This window comes from Lagenorhynchus albirostris, chromosome 10, assembly GCF_949774975.1.
Source record: "Lagenorhynchus albirostris chromosome 10, mLagAlb1.1, whole genome shotgun sequence".
Lineage (NCBI taxonomy): Eukaryota > Metazoa > Chordata > Mammalia > Artiodactyla > Delphinidae > Lagenorhynchus > Lagenorhynchus albirostris.
In genome coordinates this window covers 46,851,546-46,873,114 of record NC_083104.1, presented here as the reverse complement: position 1 = coordinate 46,873,114, position 21,569 = coordinate 46,851,546, and the positions used below count along the sequence as shown (strand labels likewise).

The 21,569-nt window shown below is 40.0% G+C and overlaps 1 protein-coding gene across 1 annotated transcript in view; it reads right to left on the bottom strand.

Moving 5' to 3' along the window:
* The window catches only part of TOPAZ1 (testis and ovary specific TOPAZ 1), a 67,694-nt gene extending 51,321 nt beyond the window's left edge, over positions 1-16,373 (bottom strand). The window contains exons 1-4 of the mRNA XM_060164078.1: positions 16,025-16,373; positions 13,119-15,582; positions 2,083-2,144; positions 1,260-1,387 (exon numbers count right to left, since the gene is read on the bottom strand). Of these exons, the coding sequence (XP_060020061.1) occupies positions 1,260-1,387; positions 2,083-2,144; positions 13,119-15,582; positions 16,025-16,373 (3,003 nt within the window). The remainder of the gene's footprint in view (positions 1-1,259; positions 1,388-2,082; positions 2,145-13,118; positions 15,583-16,024) is intronic.
* Positions 16,374-21,569: the final 5,196 nt, after the last annotated feature.

Here is a 21,569-nt window from a genome sequence, read left to right as displayed (position 1 = left end):
ACTCCTGGTCTAGGCACTGGGTCGCTCCAACATGTAGAGGTCAGGGAGATCAGGAGAGACCAGCGAAACCAACTGGGAAGTTGCAGACAGACAGGACACTAGGCATGCATGTTTAACCTGAAAGCCATGTGAAAAAAATGTTTCAAGGAAAGCGTGATCAACTGTTAAATACTGGTGATAGGTTAAGTAAGATTAAGACTGAACTATGTCTATTAGACTCAGCAATGAGCAGGTCACTGGAGAGTTTAAGACAGGTAGTTTTGGTGGAGGTGAAGGTGAGTATCTTTGGAACTGGAGGAGAGAAACTGGGGATAGAGGGTCTAGACAAGTCTTTGGAGAAACAGGACGACAGGTGAAAAGGAAAATGGGACCATGAAAATGTATTTTTGGTTTTGTCTGAAGATGGGAGAAAAGCATGCTTATGTTGAAGAGAAATGATCCAGTAATGAAAGGAGAATTACTGGAGTAGTATTTTAAGAGAGGGAAGAGATGGATTCTTGCACACAGGTGAAGGGAATAGCCTTGGCCTGTTCATCCAGTGTAATAGAAGTGAAGCTGGAGTTTTGGGAACAGGTGCAGGTAGGTGGCCTAATGTATTGGTAGGAACTTCTTTTCCAATTACTTCAATTTTCTTGGTAAAGTAGGAAACAAGGTTGTTAGCTATGAGGACAAATGAGGAGGAATAAGGAGAAAGAAACATGAAATAGTTGTCTAGGAGTCAATTAAATTATTCAAAAGGTTAAGACAATCATACACATTATCTGGCAGATAATTGATATCCCCAATTTTCTCCATATCATACACCAGCGGTATGTTCCAACGTCAAGTTAGGTTTAGCTCCAATTCCTATGCCTTCTACATCTGTGGTCGAATAACTGATGCTTGCATTCATAGCACTCAGGCACTATGATATTCTAAAATTTCAAAGAAGATCATATGATATTCAGTACTTTGTACTTAGTGAGGCAGGAAGATATGTAACAATTTAGAAAGATTTACATAGGTTTAAGAACTTTAGGATTCTAAAAAGCTAAATATATAGTTAAACAGCATACCCCATTTTCCCAGACAAGTGAAACTCTATTAATACTGTGCCTATGGCAAGCATCAAACAGCATGTCCCATGGCCAGAATGACGTGACTCTTTTACTCAACAAAAAGGCCATTCCCTTGTCACCTGACAGCACTGCTAAGATGGACTTCTGTATTTACCACTATCTGGACCAAGAAATAAGAAAATGCAAAAGATTCCCTAGTACCTTTTCATCGAAGTCTGAACTTTTTGTGTGTTCACTGATGTCTCCCAGTTTTTCATTTGAAGAAGTCTCATTAGTAACTTCACCTAAGGAAATGTTTGCACCTTTGGAATCATGTTTTATCTCACTTGCTGAAAAGAAATAATATTCAACTGTAGAAACTTTAAATGACAAAATAACCAAGTCATTTAAAGATTGTTCTAAAAATGAGTTAGAATTCAGAGACTCTTTTAAAGTCCTATGTGACAAATATGAAGCAGCATTTTCAGCAAATTATACATTTATTCCTCCCTCTCTATCAAAATAACTCCATTACATGGTATAAAAAGAATTGGCAGTAAGACAAAATTGAGACATAAAGATAAATTTAAGAATCTTTCTTGATCATGTCCAGCTATTTTTCAATATATTTTTAAAATTTGAAAGTTTTTGAAATTAACTTTCAAATTATTTCCTGTAAAGATTCAGTTATTTAAACTTAGGATTAGCTATTATTAAAAAAATATTAAAAAGGACTCAGATTTAAAATGTGGTAAAGCTTAAATATATATTTCAATTTCAAAAATGAGACTCCAAAAATTGCTAAGGTCAATTATCTTTTATAGATAAAGCCTAACAAAGTTATTTATTAAATAATCAACTGGAAAATTTCTCAAAATCTGATCTGCCAACCAGGCAAAACTGAGGAAAACTGACAAACTGTAAAACGTGGTTGACAGACGCTAAAATGAAAAGCTTCCTATTTTAATGAATTCATTCTGACTATGCCTAAACAGAGATATAAAAATACTTCAATATTACACATTCTGAAAATGTCAAATTTTACCTGCTGACAAGGAAGCACAGATCTCTGACTTCATCAATTCAGGATCCAGTACAGGGAGTTCTCTATTATAAAGCAAACAGAGCTTACACATTATAACATATTCTAGCAAAACTATCCACTCCTCTAAACATTACACAATACTAGCTTTAGCAGCCTGGTGAACATCAGCTCAAGTCCTCCAAGGCCAGAGTACTATTCTGGGATAGCACACCCAAGCAGATTCTGCATTTGGTTCTTTTTTTTTTTTTTTTTGCGTTACGCGGGCCTCTCACTGTTGTGGCCTCTCCCGTTGTGGACGCGCAGGCTCAGCGGCCATGGCTCACGGGCCCAGCTGCTCCACGGCATGTGGGATCTTCCCAGACCGGGGCACGAACCCGTGTCCCCTGCATCGGCAGGCGGACTCTAAACCACTGCGCCACCAGGGAAGCCCCTGCATTTGGTTCTTTAATCACATTCGCCACAATTGTTAGGGAGTGCTGCCACTCAAACTTTGTTACTCAGAGAGAACTGATGACATATACCAGGTATTTAAAACATTTTTAAAGTATTACACCAATGCAAGATAATGTTTACCTCCTACTCTTAAGCATGTGTATGTATGTCTTACTGCCAATGTAAAAGGAAGAGTGTGAGAGCACTTTGAATCTCTTTTTGTAGTCTCTGAAGACAACCTAAGGTCTAAAGGTAACAGCTATGGAGATCAGAGTTAAACCAACCTGGGTTCAAATATTGTTCTGCCACTTACTATGTCAACAGTGGCAAAACTATTTAAATTCTTTGAGTCTAACCATATCTGTAAAATGAGAATACCACTTACCCACGAGGTTATTGTGAGGATTAAATAAGATAAAATGTCCTTAAAGCCAATGGCATAGGCTCAACAAATGAAAACTACAGCTATAGGAGCCACTCAAAAACAAGTGGCCAGGGCTTCCCTGGTGGCGCAGTGGTTAGGAGTCCGCCTGCCGATGCAGGGGACACGGGTTCGTGCCCCGGTCCGGGAAGATCCCACATGCCGCAGAGTGGCTAGGCCCGTGAGCCATGGCCGCTGAGCCTGCGTGTCCAGAGCCTGTGCTCCGCAACGGGAGAGGCCACAACAGTGTGAGGCCCGCGTACCGGGGGGGAAAAAAAAAAACAAGTGGCCAAACACTATTCCATTTTTAAAAACTTGGACAAAAGTATATAAAAGTACACAGAATAAAATATAATAGGACTTCCCTGGTGGCGCAGTGGTTAAGAATCCGCCTACCTGGACAAGAATAAAGATGCAGACATAGAGAATGGACTTGAGGACACGGGGAGGGGGAAGGGTAAGCTGGGACGAAGTGAGAGAGTGGCATGGACATATATACACTACCAAATGTAAAACAGATAGCTAGTGGGAAGCAGCTGCATAGCACAGGGATGTCAGCTCGGTGCTTTGTGACCACCTAGAGGGGTGGGGTAGGGAGGGTGGGAGGGGAGGCGCAAGGGGGAGGGGATATATGTATACATATAGCTGATTCACTTTGTTACACAGCAGAAACTAACACAACATTGTAAAGCAATTATACTCCAATAAAGATGTTAAAAAAAAGTAAGTACATTTATATAACTTTAAGTTTATAGACACATGTATGAAAACCAATGGCTTTTTAAATTATATGATATTATACTTTGTGAGAGGGATTTTCCTTCCAAGTTTCAATGTTACCTCAATTATTCAGAACCTTAATTCTGCTTTTTAAAAAAATTTTCTCTGAAAATAGTATCGTCTTTGATTTTCTGCTTTGAACTACCTTGTCATTTGAAAAAAATTGTGTATATAACAAAAAAAAGGAATCCGCCTGCCAATGCAGGGGACACGGGTTCGAGCCCTGGTCCAGGAAGATCCCACATGCCGTGGAACAACTGAGCCCATGCGCCACAACTACTGAGCCTGCGCTCTAGAGCCCGTGAGCCACAACTACTGAGCCCACGTGCCACAACTACTGAAGCCCACGTGCCTAGAGCCCATGCTCCGCAACAAGAGAAGCCACCGCAATGAGAAGCCCGCACACCACAATGAAGAGTAGCCCCCACTCGCCGCAACGAGAGAAAAGCCCTTGTGCAGCACTGAAGACCCAACGCAGTCAAAAATAAATATAAAATAAATAAATTTAAAAAAAGAATGGGAAAATAAAAGCACAAACAAGACACAAATATATACAAATCTCCTCCCCCAATTCATACCTCTTGACTCATATCTATTAGAATATCTCCATTTCAGTATTTCAAAGGTCTCTCCAACTCAACATGTCTAAATTTGACCTCATGACCAGCATCCCTCCCCAATCCTGCCTGTTTTCATCAGAGAACTGTAATGCCCTTCTTTGAAACAAGAGAAACCAGGTATCATCCTTAACTCCTACCTCTAACCTCACCCCCATTGGATTAATCAATCTTCACTTCCTAAACCTCTCTCAAATCCACTCCCACTTCTGGTTGAAGTCACCATGTCCTTTGGTCTAATTATGACAATAGCTCCTTGCCAATTTGTTCTCCACACCAGAGCTATCATGATTTTTAAAATGTAAATCTGATCAAATTCTCTACTGGAAGTCAAGTCCTTCAGTGAATCCCTATATACTCTTAGGATAAAGTTCAAACTCACCATGAATTCTAGTTTGTCTAGGATGATCTGTGTATGCCTCTTATCCTGGCATATTAATTATTAATACCTCCCCCCGCATTTCCCTCTCAAAATTTTTGCAATTCAGAAGATCAATTCTATGGTCATCCTATTTACAAAGCCCTGCACGACTGAGCTTTCTGCATATTCTGTAGGTTCATTTCTTGCCACCTGAACACTAAGCCATGGGATGTTATTTCTGTCTCTCAGTTGTAACATGCACTTCCCTGCAGGCCTACCTATAGACTACTCCTTCCCTCTCAATTTTCTACTCACTTTTCTTCACCTATTGCCTAGTTCCTATTCATTATTTAGTGTTCAACTTAAATGTTACTAGGGCGAGGAAGCCTTCAACACCTTGCACTTTTCCTATCATATTTTATTGTATTTGCTTAATCATTTGCAGCCCTTGATAAGACTAAAAGCTCTGTGAGAACAAGGTCCATGTGCATCTAGTTGCTAACCATATACTCAGCACCTAACAACCTCCTGGCCAGACACTAGGGAGACGCAAATGAAGATGCCTCTCTCCTGTCTACAAACTCCCAGCATAGGAGGAGGTGCACATACAAGGAGACATAATATACTGAGATCTGTGCCAAGAGAACTACTGGAACAAATCCCTAGAATAATATCTCAGATGTGATTTAGAGGACAAATGAATGAAAAGAAAGGAACTTTTGGATAAAGAAACACATGCAAAAGGATTCAGATAATGACATATTGTGGAAACAGTGAGCTGCCTGCTCTGCTTATCTTTTATTAGCCTCCCCCCACACTTTCCTCCCCACCAACCCCATAGCTGCCAAAGACAGAATGGATGCAGATCCACCAAAGAGCCATAATAAGCCATGCCAATCAATTTAGACTCTATCCTCAGGTGGCTGAGAGCCACCGGAGTACTGTAAGCAGTCACTGGCAGATCAATTTCTACTTCAAAATATTACTGCGGAGGAGGATATACTAAGAGATTTCAGGAAGATTAACCAGGAGCTAATTGCAATAATTTAGAAGAAATATGAATAAGATAGTAGCAGTGAGAATTGAGAGAAAGGAAAATCCATGAGAGATATTCAAGATAACAGCATGAATAGGATTAACTGACTCAATAAATAGAGAATTGAGGGCTGTTTCTAATTATGCAGAAAGTTACATTCACAAATAGGTACAGCCCAGACACACAGAAGGTTATTCCTTAAAAAAAAAAATAAACCCAAAAAAGTAAATAAGTATAGCAAGTGTATTACAATAGTATTTTTTAATACTGCTGGTATAGTTCATAAGAGTGAGAAACTTTTTACTATGAATAAGTAACTTACAAGGAAGGTAAAATTGCACATGCCACTCTTGTTAGAAGTAATTTAGTTTTGTTTTGAATTTGCAAGACACAAAGAGATAGGAAAAAGTTAAATTCAACTAGATTAGGAAAAATAAAATTGTAACCCCCATAAATATATTACAGCTTTGCATCAGTGGAGTAGAAAGGGGGAAAAATGAAGGGTGGAAGGAGGAAAGGAGAGAAACAGACTTGGGTGAGGCTACAGAATACAGGGAAGCAAAAGAGAAGATCTGAGCAAAAAGGAGAGGAGAATAAGAGAGGCTTCTGAAGAACTACATAGATGACATCAGGTTTATCCTCTAACAAAGCATTTTTCAAGGGGGTGATGTAATTTAATGGGTTCCAACCAGGATTTTTAAATAAAACAGAATAAAATACAAAATATGATACTAGACCACATGTAGTAAGGGAAATACTATTTTTATAAATCTATTGTCTTACATATTCATAGGTAGGTACCAGACTGTAATGTAAAATGTATCTTTAGTATGGGTAACTGACAAACAGGTTTGAAGACGACAGCTCTAGAATAATTATTAGCAGAAAAAGCTTGAAAACTAAGAGAATGTTATTGCCCAAGAAAAATTCAGAATGTTATTGCTCAAGAAAAATTCAGAAAAAATTCCCAAGAAAAATTCAGAATGCCCAAGAAAAATTCAGAATGTTATTGCTTCCTTTTGAGATGCTAACTAGCTGAGTGCAGTCAATGTTCACTTATTTACACACTCACATATTGTTTGCGAAAAGGACTACCATAAACTCACTGGGGCAATTATTCTGCAGATAACAGTGGCCCAAAACAGAAATATTACAGTATCCAATTCAGTGGGCCAGAGGTTCCCAAGACTGATGCCAGGATGTGAGGTGCTCAGTCTCCTAATATTACAAACGATAACTCCATCAAGTACAGTACCATTTATTTCAGCAAAAACAAACAATGGTTTATGTGGTCCAAAAGAGAAAAAAGTTAAAATCAGAATGATGCTTCTTCATACTGCACCACCTGCTACTTTAAAGAGAAGGATGAGGGCTTCCCTGGTGGCGCAGTGGTTGCGAATCCGCCTGCTATTGCATGGGACACAGGTTCAAGCCCTGGTCCGGGAAGATCCCACATGCCGCGGAGCAACTAAGCCCATGCATCACAACTACTGAAGCCCGTGTGCCTAGAGCCCGTGCTCCGCAACAAGAGAAGCCACAGAAATGAGAAGCCTGCATACAGCAACGAAGAGTAGCCCCTGCTCCCCACAACTAGAGAAAGCCCGCGTGCAGCAACGAAGACCCAACGCAGCCATAAATAAATAAATGAATTAATTTAAAAAAATAAAGAGGAGGACAAGATGAGAGAGGAAAGGGGTCAAAAAGTAAATAATGTTCTGTGGCAGTCTATAGAATAATGGATTTGAAGCCATGTAAACAACCAAAGTGCCACTCTTCCAGCATGCTGTTTTGGGGAGGGGAGATCGACTTCGGAGCAGGTTGCCCTGTGTCCAGATCTCAGCTCTGATACTTACTAGTTGTGTGTCCTTTGGAAAGTTAGTGACTTTGACTCAATTTTAAAGATATGGTCAGTCTCAGAATTGTTCAACTTAATGAAATAGCATAAGTAATGTATCTAGCACAGGGTAGACACTAAATGTCAGTTCTTACAATTAAGTGTAAAATTGTGCATTATAGTTAGAGTGCCTCAGATATTCAGTGGACAGGGAGAATGGAGTAAGATGAGCTTCTTGAAAGACAGGCCAAGGAGTCTAAATAAATGAGGGAAAGAAAGAGAATGACCTTTACTTTTGCTGGAAAGCATTTTTTGTTTTTGTTTTTGGGTTTTTTTTGGTCATTTGGTATTGTAAACCTGGTGACAGAGGCCAGTCTCTCGGGGAACAAACTGATTCCCCAAGATCTGAGAAAGTAAGTGGGGTGGATTTCTTGAGACAATATAATTTACCCAGCATAGATCCATGCTAGGCATGGTCTAAATGGGACTCAAATGCCTGAGCAAAAGTAATAGGCTTTTATTTTCTGTACAGTGGTGCTAGGTATTTTTCCCCCTAGAAGTTTATTATTTACCAGCTCTAGAATATACAATGGCTTTTCATGGATTTAAGTCCAAGTTGCAAAGGTGGTATAAATGATCCAAACTGATCACCAGCATCAATTCTATACCAAGTTCAAATTTTGATGCCTAATTTTCCAACCTTCTTAGTCTGGTATCACCCTACTTATCATGTCTTATTTTTACTATTCTTAAACATCTATCTGCTTTAGAAAAAAAGGATTCACTGTCTCCATTTACATATATTCCAATGCTTGAGAAACAGCCTACAACATAGTAGGAATTGAAACCTTAATTCTCTCCCCTCCCTCAATGTATGAGTGACTGGGTTTACAAAGGCAAATGAGACATGGACATTTCCCACCCTCAAGAAGTCCAACAGTTTATGTGAGCCATGGAATACAAGATATGGTACACAAAAGTTAAATATCTGTCTCACACACACACAAAGAGAAAATGATGTTCCCATGGAAAAGTGTCTGAGATATCTACTCTAAACCAAGAACTTATTATAGAGGATAACACCAGAAACAAAAAGGAAAGAAAGAAAGAAAAATAGAGAATATACACAAGAGTATACATTCTTGTGCAACTGTATTTACATTGGTGGGTACCAAGATGAAAATTAGACTGTATTCAGTAACAAAAAATATGTTCTCCTCTCAAGACTTCACTGAACTCATTAAATGTTGCATCTACAAAGAAAATAAAACAAGACTAATAACTGTGTTTATAATAAAATGGGCAAATGAAACATATTTTATCAAAATTATTAAGGTCCACTAGATTAGTGTATGTTTTGTTGGCTAAAGTTAAATTTTCTGATTCCTGTTGTGTAATCAGGCCTGTACAATGCTCTTAGTTGGCTGACTCAATCTGTTGAGTTCCTAACTATGTGAAGATTAAAAAAAAGTAATCATGTTATTTGGTTTTTTGCTATTAAGTTGTATGAATTCCTTATGTATTTTGGATATTAATCCTTCATCAGATACATGATTTGCAAATACTTTCTCCCATTCCATAGGCTGCCTTTTCATTTTGTCTAGACAAATAGTGTATGATCTCACTTGTATGTGGAATCTAAAAGAAAGAACTCATAGGAACAGAGATGAATGTGTCAGCTAACCTTATTATGGTAATCATTTTGCAACATATACATATATCAAATCATCAAATTGTACACCCTAAATTTACATAAATGATATATCAAATATGTCTCAAATATGTCAAATATGTCTCAATAAATTTGGAAATAAAGAGAAAAAAGAAAAGTAAAAAAAAAAAAGGTCCAATAGTATTAGCAGGTGAGAGATGTAAATTATATCATCATGAAATCAGTGCCATAAGTGAGGTAGCAAAAGGTGCTGTGGGAAGAGAACGGCTCCTGCTTCTGTCTGAAGAAGTCATAATCTGCCCTGCACAACCATATTCATAGCTACCTTTACCTTCTGCCCACATTTTCTTTATTAATTTTCTACCTCTCCAAACTTTCTTCCTTCTTCCCCCTTGTTAATCTAAATCAATCCAACCGTTAAGGATCAGTACAAATTTTGGCTTTTCCAAGAGGCCCTTTCAACCCTCTTTTCTAAACTACTAGTGTTCATGTACCTCAGTTTACATATTTTTGTTTCAAACACATTAGTCCCCACTTCCCCAGCTATATAGTAATTCCCGTGAATATTTGGCAGATTCTTAAAATCTCAATGATCCACTGTATAATATCACTTGACTGATACTCTAGCATATGTGATTGAACATAATCCTATATTCTAGTACAGATTAACTGTCCAGCGCTGACTATTACAGACATTCTCAGATCTCTAACTATACTTACAGGCTAATTCAAAAGTTTTACCTATTTCACCCATTATATATGTCTAAGTTCATCAGTTCAAGTCTTAGGGAATTAGTTCTAATATGCTTCTAATGCTTTGGATTTTAATATGGACTTCCCCCACAGTGGAGACTGACAATGAATAAGTATTCTAACATAACTTAAATGCCTTACAAATAAGCTCATGTTTGTCTACCTGTTTTACCAATAAGAGGTAGTCCAGAGCTTCTGACAATTTCTGGGCATAGCCCTCCCATCTTCAATTTCTATTTCTGTAAAACAGAAACTCATTCTAACAGGTTTCAACCTCTCAGTGTCCTAGAGTGAGGAAACAGTAATGTACTAATTAGCAACTGATTGGTAAAAGGGAGAGAGCTGACATTAGAAATTATGTTTTAAGCTTCATCTAGTTCTAGAACCATTAACAATTTTCTGTATAACTATTAGCAGACCCTCTGGTGATCATGCGTCCATTTTTCCCTGTTAAGGTTTATCCTAGCACTGCGGATGACTGTAAAACTGGTATTTCCAGTGCAGAAAAATGAAAATATTAAAATAACTACTGAGGAAATTTTAAAGTTTATTTAAAAACCAAAACTTCAGAAGCAGGGATGAAAGAAAAAGAAGAGCTAAAAACAAGTATAATTGGTACTCCTGCCATAAAAGGAAATGAAGTTACAATAATAGAAAAATTATCTGAAGTAAATTTGATTCTTGGTTTGTCTTTTTTTTTTTTTTTTTTTTTTTTGCGGTACACGGCCCTCTCACTGTTGTGGCCTCTCCCGTTGCGGAGCACAGGCTCTGGACGCGCAGGCTCAGCGGCCAGGGCTCACAGGCCCAGCCTCTCAGCAGCATGTGGGATCTTCCCAGACCAGGGCACGAACCCGTATCCCCTGCATCGGCAGGCGGACTCTCAACCACTGCGCCACCAGGGAAGCCCAGGAACTAATTTCTTGTTGTAAAAAAGTATATTGATTCAGCAGTTCCTTTAGTTTCACTTCAGTCCCTCCTTCCCCAAGTTAAACGTAAGTAAAATTAAATGTTTACTAAAAAGTGGCATGATCCAACTTTTCTGAAATTATATCCACATATATGCCTAGACAGGCATACAAATTTTGAGTAATTAATTTGTTATTTTGGGTGGTGAGATTCCCTCCCTCTTACACTTTTAATATAATGAACACGTATCATTTTTATAAAATCAGCCATTATCCTAAGAAAGAAAAAAGTATAAAAAACAAACTTCATGCCCAGTTTACAACATTTCTCTCTTTCTACCTTCAACTGCAGTTCACTGTCAACATCTTGTTAGCTAACAGAGATGTTTGCCTTTGAAAGAGTTAAAAGCACCTTTAATTAACTACCTTTTATTGAGCTCTTACTATTCACTCAGTATTACACCAAAACCTTTCCCATCCCTTCATTGATTAATCCTCACGACCTTGAGAGGCAAGTACCGTCCCTTTTTACAGATAAGGTAAAATATCAATAATTTGCCTACAAGGTGACAGAGCTATTAGGGAAAGGAAAAGGTTCAAAAACCTAGGTCAGACTATAAAGGTTAAGTTCTTGACCACTAATTTTAAACTAAGATAGTTCAAATCCAGATTCTGTTACTAGCAGTGTGAATTTGGACAACTGACAACTTGTCATCTTCATTTTTTCCACCTCAAAATGGGCAGATTACCATCCTCATTATGGACGGTTTTAAAAAATAACAGATAAAGCTCTTGGTCCTTCCTTTGGGATATAGAAAGTACTCTATTCGGTGATGTTACAAGTTATTGTCACACTAAGAACATCAAGAAGAATGTAATATCACAAAAGTAACTAAAATTTATGAATACCAGACAAATTTAAGTCATGTACTATTGAATCTTAGTGGAAAGTGTTTATGTTTCGAGTCTGTTCACCGAACATTCCAATATTCAAGTACTGTAACATACAAATATAAATTAGAGCTTAAAGAATTACAAAACTTTAGTAAAATATAACAGAATAGTAAATAAAATTTAGGCCAATCAGATAGGTCAATTTCCCGAACAAGAAGGTTATTACTTGGCTCCATTTAAAGTTGATTCAGGCAAATTCACTCTCTTTGGGGGCTAAGTCATCATTTAAAACCATCAACTTAGATGGATCTAGAGACTGTCATACAGAGTGAAGTCAGAAAGAGAAAACCAAATATCGTATATTAACGCATATATGTGGAACCCAGAAAAATGGTACAGATGAACCGGTTTTCAGGGCAGAAACAGAGACACAGATGTAGAGAACAAATGTATGGACACCAAGGGGAGAAAGTGGTGGTGCTGGGGGGTTGGTGGTGTGATGAATTGGGCGATTGGGATTGATGTGTATACACTAATATGTATAAAATGGATAACTAATAAGAACCTGCTGTATAAATAAATATATAAAATTCTAAAATTAAAAACAAAATAAATAAAAATTCTACTATTTATGGCAAAAAAAAAAAAGAATCACCTTTACTTGCTTTTAACCAAGATGCCTATTCTATCCTTGCTGATATTAAAGCAACATTTGCTCAAAAAATAATAATAATAAATTAAAAAAAATAAAACCATCACCTTAAAAGTAAAACCATGAAAAAAAATTCGTGCTTTTCCCCTCTGAATATTAGTTTAACTTTTGATTCGACTTTCAAGTTCTAATTCAAATAAACTTTTCCAAGGCTTCTCTGGTCACTGAAAAATGGATTTTTTATCTAACAAGGAAGCCACAGAAAATGGGTTAAAATATATAACACTGTTCTTAATACGTAACTTGGTTGAAATAAAAGTATATCTGTATATTTACAATTATTAAAAAACTATGAAAATAAATTTGACTTTTGAAAGAAGCAATCTCACTAATTTAAAAAGCAACTTTATAAAGCACCATTTAAAATTCTGAACAGCTAATCTGCTCCATTATAATTTCAAATATATATAATTGTTTTATTTTGATTCTAAGTTTCAGCATTAATGACATTTCCAGGTCTTAGCAATTATATACTATATTACATTTAATAAATAACTGGGTTAAAAAAATAATGGCGCGTCAATGATCACTGAATAAATTAGTGACACCTAAGAGTAGAAAGTGCTTTTGAAACCTGCAACAATAATCTGTACCAAAAGGCATACTTGAATGTGCATACCTCAAGTCATCACTTGGTTCTTTCTTTTCTGGAAGTTCCATGTGCTTGGAGTCTGTTGACTGGTGCTCTTCAGCAACATTGGGCTCCTGGCTTATCACGGGAACCTCGGAAGTAAATGAGAGCTCTCCTTCATTGGAGACTCCAAAGAGATCTGGGTCATCTTGAATTACATCAATTAAGAGGACATCATCTTCATATGCTTTAAGAATATCTGGAAACCCCACTTCAATTTCTGAAACGTTCTCAGTCATTTTTCTACCACTAACTTCAGAGAAAACTGCTTTGAATCTTTCTTGTTCACTAGAGCAGAAGGCAGGACTTTTCTTTATACACCCAGGATCATAAGAAATAGTATTATTTTCAACTGTGAGAGAAACAGCTTCCTTATTAGAAACAATATTGCCTGGTTTAGAGATGTGGTTAGATGGTTTATTATCATTACCTTGCTTTAAAAAGCTTGGAGAAATAATACAGGAACTCTTACTGCAGTATGAGTCAGAACCAGCTTGCACTGGAACTACACTATTTTGTATGCTCAGAGATTGAGGTCCTGAAGTTACTGTGGTGACATTTTCTTTAGTCCTATTCTGCCTTACCTCTGCTCCAGATAAACTGTCAAGAAGTTCTAGGGGACTATATACTTCTCTCTCTGATGACTTGCCATGTATTTTTCTTTTTTCTGTTTTGTTCTTAAGTAAGGGAATTTTAAAATTAGTCAGCCGTCCTGTGTTCAATATCTTAATCAAGTCTGGAACAACCAGTGTTTGCTTAGCAATGCATGCTTTTCGATGAATAGTTTTGCCTGTAGAGCTATTTGCTTCCTGGCCATCCTGGGAAGCCACTGTCAAATTCAGTTTTGTTAAATTCCCTCTATCTTTTTTTTTACTTCCTGTTAAGTTTTGAGTCACATTAGTTAATGGAGTATCTTCAACAGTATTAGAAACTATCTCTGACGCACTTCTGCTTAGTTTCTCTGACTTCGTTTTTTTATTATCATTGATGATAGGTTCCTTTATAACCATTAAAGTAGGTTCCACTGTAGAGACTGAAGATAAACAATTTAAATTAGAATCCGATTTCTCTCTACTTGAAGATTCACTGCTTGTTTCTGTTAGAGAACTTTGTAGCATCAATTTGGAATCAGTTAAATGAGTTTGATTTGTTTGGTGTTTAAGAAAATCATCTTGCCTAAAACTTTCCTGAGACCCAGGAAGAAAGTTATTTGACTGTGGCAAGGAAGCCTTTTTCCAACACTGGGCAGATATTCTAGCACACGAATAACAAGGCCAAGTTCTTTTGCCAGTCATTGGTATTGTTCTTTGACAGCTAAATTTAGATTCTTCAGCTTCATTCTTCGAGTCTTCCCTCGAAGCTCTCTTTTCAATAGGATGGCAATCGCTAGGTGACTTCACTATTGAGTTTTTCATCCACTTAAAATACTCCTCTGGATCCATCCTTTTACATCCTAAAGACTCTGAAGCATTCTTTTTTTCTTCTTTTGAAAGTGGCTCAAGAGTTTTCTGAAACATAGGATTTACATGGTGTTCATGACTTGTTTTTTTCCCTGTTTCTGGAAGACTTAATAAATGATCCATTGGTGACAGCGTGTTATTGTTTACTTTTCTCAAAACTTCTAAAGGACTTTTTTTAGCCTCTAAAGTCTCTGTTTCTTTACCTTCAGCACCTGTTTTGTTTTCTTGTAACACCAGCTCATATTTGTTATACACATTAGAGAATTTCATCTTAATAACCATTTCATCTCCTTTTTCAGACACCTTCATCCTTTTCCTGGGTTTTCTCCCAACACTGCTCTCCTCTAATGAATGTTTATTTTTTTCACTTTGAAGGCAGGAAAGCAAGCCCTTATTTTTACTTTGGTATGAGTCATTTTCTTCAAGTAATAACTGATTTACTCCCATTAAGTTTTCTTCAGTTTGTAAATGCTGAGGAATATTATTTGTGTCACTCTTATCTCCAAGACTCCTAGGGTTTTCTTTCTTTAACTCTGAGGAGTCTTCTGGTACATGCATATATCCACCATCAGGTTTATATGCAAGGTTATTTTCATCATTACAACTCTTGGAATGGGGGAAACAACTGCAATCACGTAATCTTAAAATGCAATTATTTTCTACTCCAGGTGACAAGCTGTGACAAGAATATTTTGGAGTATTCTTGTACAGTTCATCTTGGAATTCAACCTTACTATTTTGTGTAGCCTTATATTCCGTTATTTTGAGAGGTGGCCGTTCTAAGCTTTTAAATTTTTTAATTCGAATTCTTCTTTTAATACCTTTTACCAAACTTTCCTTACCCAAAGACTGCAAGAAAGCCATACTTTGAAATTCACTGCATTCCACTGTTTGGAAAGATTCCGAACTGGTTAATGATTCCTTTCTTACCAGGTCAATCCCTGGCTGGGGATCATCACTTGAGGCTTCAGTAACTTTTCTTTTTTCCTTGGCTGAACAAAACAACAAAACATACCAGAAAAGATTTTACATTGAGGAGGAAAAAGCAATATCACTTAAAAAAAAAAATTGTGAAGCCATCCATTTTTATTTCCCTGAATAGCCATATGGAAACATACATTTGTTTTTAAATCAAAGACCTAATTTCTATTAAGGTCCTGTATAAATTCTAAGACAGCTGAATAACCTCTAGCATCGTGATTTCATACAAGCCAAAGTGAATCACTAGTAGGAATTCCTTTTACAGAACTTCTGAGCAAGGGATCCTAACAGGACAAACACCTTTTAAGCGAATTCCTGTTTTTTTCTCTCCGGGTCAACCGTGTGCATCAGTAAAGCCCATGTAGATGCAAGTGAAACGCCAGTGGTAAAACACGGGTGCAGGAGAAGGGGTGCAAAGGCTAGAAAGGGAGTGACCCCTGCGTGCTTCCTTACTGTGTCTTCCCGATTGCAAGGGGAGCTCCGCCTCCTTCGCTGCTTCGAAGCCCGGCCGGTCCGACGGGTCTGAAGAGCCCACCTGGCCCCCCGGCCCCTCCACTCGCCGCCTCGCTGAAGCCTTCCCAGCCCCGAACGCCTCACCCGACTTGTCACTTTCTACCTCTTCTCTCCCAGACTTCCGGGCCACCATCCCCCTCTTTTGCCTGCTCTCTTCGCGCCCCCCGGCCTCAGGGCCACAGCCTCCCGCCTCGCCTGGTCCCGGCCGCCTGCCTCTCTTCCTCGGGCCTCGCGCGTCGCCTTTACGCCCCAGGGCCGTCGCTGGGCCCGACGCCCGCGGCTGCCGCATCCGCCCCGGGCCGCCCGTCTGCCCACCGATGCCCGCCACGCCCGCTGGCAGGAGCCCACCGCCCACACAAAAGCTGCTTCGGCTGCCAGGCACCCGCGACCCTCAGCCCCGCCCCGCCGCGCCCAGCTGCCAAGACCCTGGGACCGGAAGCGGAAGTGGGGTCCGCGATGCCTGCCTGGGGCAGGCGCGGCAAGGCCCAACGGGCGGAAGGACCTCGAGGCTTTGCAGCTGGCCCCTCCACCGTTTGTTGTGGGGCATGGGGGTGGAGCCTTCCAGTAGGCCGGACTCTCCCACGGCCACCTCTGGCGCTTGGTTGCTCGCAAAAACCGAGTGGCTTCTAACTCCTCCCAAAGTCTCTTGTGGGGGGTCCCTTTCCATATGCCTTCCTGACATCCTATACGCACCTCAAACTTAAGTTGTGCAAAACTGACCTTGTCTTTCATCACGGGCTTGCTCCTCTTGTGTTGGTGGCTGCGTCACCGTCTACCCAGTTGTCTAAGTCAGAAACCTAGAAACCATCAGATACCCTTCTTTCCACTTCATCCCTCACATCCACGTTCATTAGGTCCGCTTGATTCGACTTTCTGTGTTTGTCAGCCACTCGCCTTGGCTCTGGCTTGCAGACTCTGACCCACTGCATCAACCTCCTAGATTTTATTCATGCCTCCATCCTTGTGCTTTGTCAGTCAGCTTCCACCTGCCGCCAGGCCATGCCCTTCCAATGAAAGAATGTCTTGGCATTTCCCAGCTTGACCTTTCATGAACCTCCTTTGCTCAAAGACTGAAACTAACAGAAAGTCCAAACTCTTCATTGTGGTATTTGTGGCTCTTTCTGATATGGCCCCTGAATTGTTGATTTTGTCTCTTACTGCCACTGTAGGGGAGAAGGTGTGCTTCGGTGGAAATCTATGCACAGGAGTCACCCTTCTGCATTATCTGATTCTGATTCTATGGGAGATACTTTACAACTATATAAGTTGTAAATGAGTGGTAGCATTGCAAAATAATGGTCTATAGATGTGCAAATTCTCTCCTACAGAAGTTCAGTGGACTTCCCACTCCTTGTGGAAGAAGCCAGTTTTGCCTCCGTTTGCACATTCATTTCAATATCCCTGGTCTATAAACGTGTCTGTTCTTTGGACTCACCCTTTGAGTGGTTATTATAAAATCTGCCTGATGGGAGAAACAAAATCTTTAACATGTTCATTTTTACATCTATATGACAGTCATGATTTTGAAACTGAGCAGGACCCTGTGGGGCCCTCCTGCTTACAAAAGTCTTTCTGTTTCCCCATTTCTTGTTTATAGGCTTCCCCTGAGTTCCAAAAGGGCAGATTCAGACAGTTACTAATTAGGGAAGTGAGGGAATGTAGAAACAAAGGGAAAACAGTAGTGCAAGAAGCAATAGTGCATTGATAAAGCACAGTCTTAATTCCTCCTCAAGGGATATACAGAACAATCTGATATCTTTGAGTTCTACAGGAACTAAGTAGCCCACCCAGGTAGAGGATGGTAACTTCAGACTGAGCACAAGCACATAGACCCCAGACTAGTTTGAACCAGAAGACTGATGATTAAGATTCCTGAAACACCACCCTGTTCCTTCACCACCAACCAATCAGAAGAAAGTCATGCATCCTGCAGTCCTCACCCCTAAATGTTGCTTTTAAAAACTCTTCCCTGAAGACCATCAGAGATTTTGGCTCTTTTTGCAGCATGAGCTGCCTGTACTCCTTGCTTGGTGCCCTGCAAATAAATGCTATACTTTCCTTCACTACAACATGGTGTCAGTAAATTGGCTTTGCTGTGCTGTGGGTGAGCAGACTCAAGTTCAGTAACAATTTTAATTGGGGCGGGGGTGCTATCTTTTAACACCACACATACCCTTGCCTGCCTGCACTTAAACCACATTGGAATACTACTGAAGTTCCCTAGATTCCATATGATCCATCATGCTGATAGGGATAGAGTAGGATAGTTACACAGGTAGCTTTAGAAATCCCGCTAGGGGATTATAGTTAGAGAGGGAACTTTGGGAGACCATTGTAAGTTAATGACCACTCAAGAAAGTAATCAGAACATTGTGAAACAAGACAGGCCTGCTTAACAATGAAACCATGCAATAAAAGCGTTGCAGGAAAGGGGACCCCTGCCAGGGCCCAAGAGCGGGCTCTTGTCTAACACTTGGAAATGAGTTGTCCGAAGAGACACACATGCTGACAAAGCAAGAGACTTTATTGGGAAGGGGTGCCCAGGTGGAGAGCAGGAAGGTAAGGGAACTCGGGAGAACTGCTCTGCCATGTGGCTCACAGTCTCAGGTTTTATGGTGATGGGATTAGTTTCTGGGTTGTCTCTGGCCAACCATTCTGACTCAGCGTCCTTTCTGGTGGTGGGCACATCACTCAGCCAAGATGGATTCCAGCGAGGATTCTGGGAGGTTGGTAGGACATGTGGACTGGAGTCTCCTCTCTCCTTTTGACCTTTCCCATATTCTTCTGGTTGGTGGTGGTTTGTTAGTTCTGTGTTCCTTACCAGGATCTCCTGTCCTAAAATAACTCATGCAAATTGTTACAGTCTTTGCCTGGCCAGGGTGGGCAGTTTCAGTCAGTGTTTCCCCTAACAAAAGCACCGAGATATGCCCCAGGCCATTAAGTGAAAAAATGAGACCTGCATCCTGCTGGTGGAGGTCAGCAAGATAATGATCCTTAGGACATGCACCTCTGCACATACCAAGGACAGGAATAGAGGGAAAAGGTGACATTCCAAAGGAGAAGACCCTCATTATACTGAAACCTGAGATGATTTAACATATTTTACTGTATGTTACCACTCTTATGCTGATTTGAATAGCCCCATGACATGGAGGAGGAGCTAATAATGTAAGCCTGCTGTCTACTCAAAGAATGAGGAAGAAGGTGGTCTTCTCCCCCTCCCCACTTTTCCTTGGATTATAAAAATGTAGCCCACTTAGTTATCAGGGCAGAGCTCTCTTGCCTGCCCGCTTGTATCCTTCACAAGCATCCTATACTAATCCATCCTATACTAACAAATCCACTTCTTACCACTTGGTTCCTCACTGAATTCCTTCTGTGCTGAGACATAAAGAACCTGAGCTTCATTAAGTCCTGAGATGAATTGTTCAATGCCTGTGTTTTGCTGAAAGCCTTACTTTCAGTTTCCAGGTTCATAGGATTAGCTGGCAAAATAACCACTCTACACTCAGTTAAACAAGAATTTAGAGAGCGTTTATTGAATTAACAAATTGCATTATACTAATTAAGAAAAGAATAGTATAACTAACTAAGAGAGAATAGTAAAGACAGAGGTTTATACGTCTCCGAATTGGGGAAGCACCTACATCCAGGTCCAAGCAATGCTGGGAAGCCCCTTGAACAGCAATCTGGAGTCCCAGTTGGGAAAGTCCTGGTGGTGCGTCCACCCCACGGGTAAGACTTCAGTTTGCCACTCGAAGGAGCACAGCTTTTAGCACCAGGCCGCAGGCTGATAACAATCGGCCTACGTGCAAATTTGCAGCTCTGGGAAGTTTGGGAAATGTTCTTGATTCCGGGGGCTGGCCAGACCCTCAAGGGGTCCCATGACTGACTCGATCTTATCTAGTGGTTTATGATGTGTGCTGGTGACACCCTGCTGGGCTGGGTGTAGCTCAGCAGTTGGGCATGAAGCCAGCTTTAGCATCATTGTCCCGTCAGTGAGAGGCCTGGTGCCGCCTCTGAAGCCTGAACAAGACTACTTTACTAGCTTCCCCAACAGTCTGCCTCTCCACATGCTGGTCCTGGAAATTCTTCCTTTGCTCATCTGCTTGGTGAAGTACATTTTCCCCTCCAAGATTCAGTGCAAGGATCACCCCTCAAGGAAGCTTCCCGCCTAACTTTCTCCTTACACTTGGAGGGGGCAGGTGTTTCTGCCTGCAAACTCGGCACTTTCAACTGTTTACTTGTATGTCCCCCTCAGGGCAGGTACCTTATTTTTTATTTTTTTCTTTTTTTATGGCTGTGTTGGGTCTTCGTTGTTATGCCCAGGCTTTCTCTAGTTGCAGGGAGTGGGGGCTACTCTTCGTTGCGGTGTGCGGCCTTCTCATTGCGGTGGCTTCTTTTGTTGTGGAGCATGGGCTGTAGGCGCGCAGGCTTCGGTAGTTGTGGCTCGCGGACTCTAGATCACAGGCTCAGTAGTTGCAGCACAGGGGCTTAGTTTTTCCGCGGCATGTGGGATCTTCCTGGACCAGGGATTGAACCCACCACCAGGAGTCCAGCTTCCTTGGTCCCCTGCGTTGGCAGGCGGATTCTTAACCACTGAGCCGTCAGGGAAGTTCTGGTACCTTCTTTTAATCTGTGCATTTTGTGTGTTTAAAGAGGAAGTTGGTGATTTTGAACACAATGTGTGTTATGCATTCAAGGATGGTAGGTGTGGTGCAGAGAGTGTGAGTACTGTGGCAGTTTGGATGAGTGGAATATCCTTAGGAGCTTCTAGAAAATAGAACTTAGGTAAAGGAGGTGTAAAAGATCTAGAAATTTTGTTTCTTTCTGCTTGTGAATACAGAAAGAAAGGGAAGACAGCTTAAGAATAACAGAATTTAGAAAAAGTTATTTTATGGACTTCAGGCTACATGCTCATTCCAAGTTCGCTTTGTGCCTCAGTTTCCTCATCTGTAAAATGAAATAAGAGCACCTCCTGAAGGAAACCAGAATATGTCATCCCAAGCTATGCCTCTCTGACATAAACATTTTTTTGAGCTGAAGGCAATTAAGCAGCAGGAAATGCAGGAAAAACTCTCTACCCTCCCTCAATTCTGTGTGCAGGCAAGGTATAAATTCTCCATTACTGGAGATGACTCTAGACTCTTATCAGCTTGGAGATGGCATTAGAGGAATCTGCAAATAAAACTTACTCTATTAGTTTCCTCCCATATGTTTACCTTCTTGCAATTTGCCACTCTTAGACACCTAAAACTGCTTTCCTTTGTCCTGTAATCGCTATACAAGTTTATTGTTCCCTGTTGAAGATGCTATAGAAGGTGGAGTTCTAGGAGTTCTCCTGAGAATTAAATGTGCTAATATTTGTAAAGCACTTAGAACAATGCCTAGCAGATTGTAAACAACAACTAGATTTGTTAACTAAAAACCTCTATATTGAAAGATAAATCCTATATAATTCTGACATTTACTACCTTCAAAATAA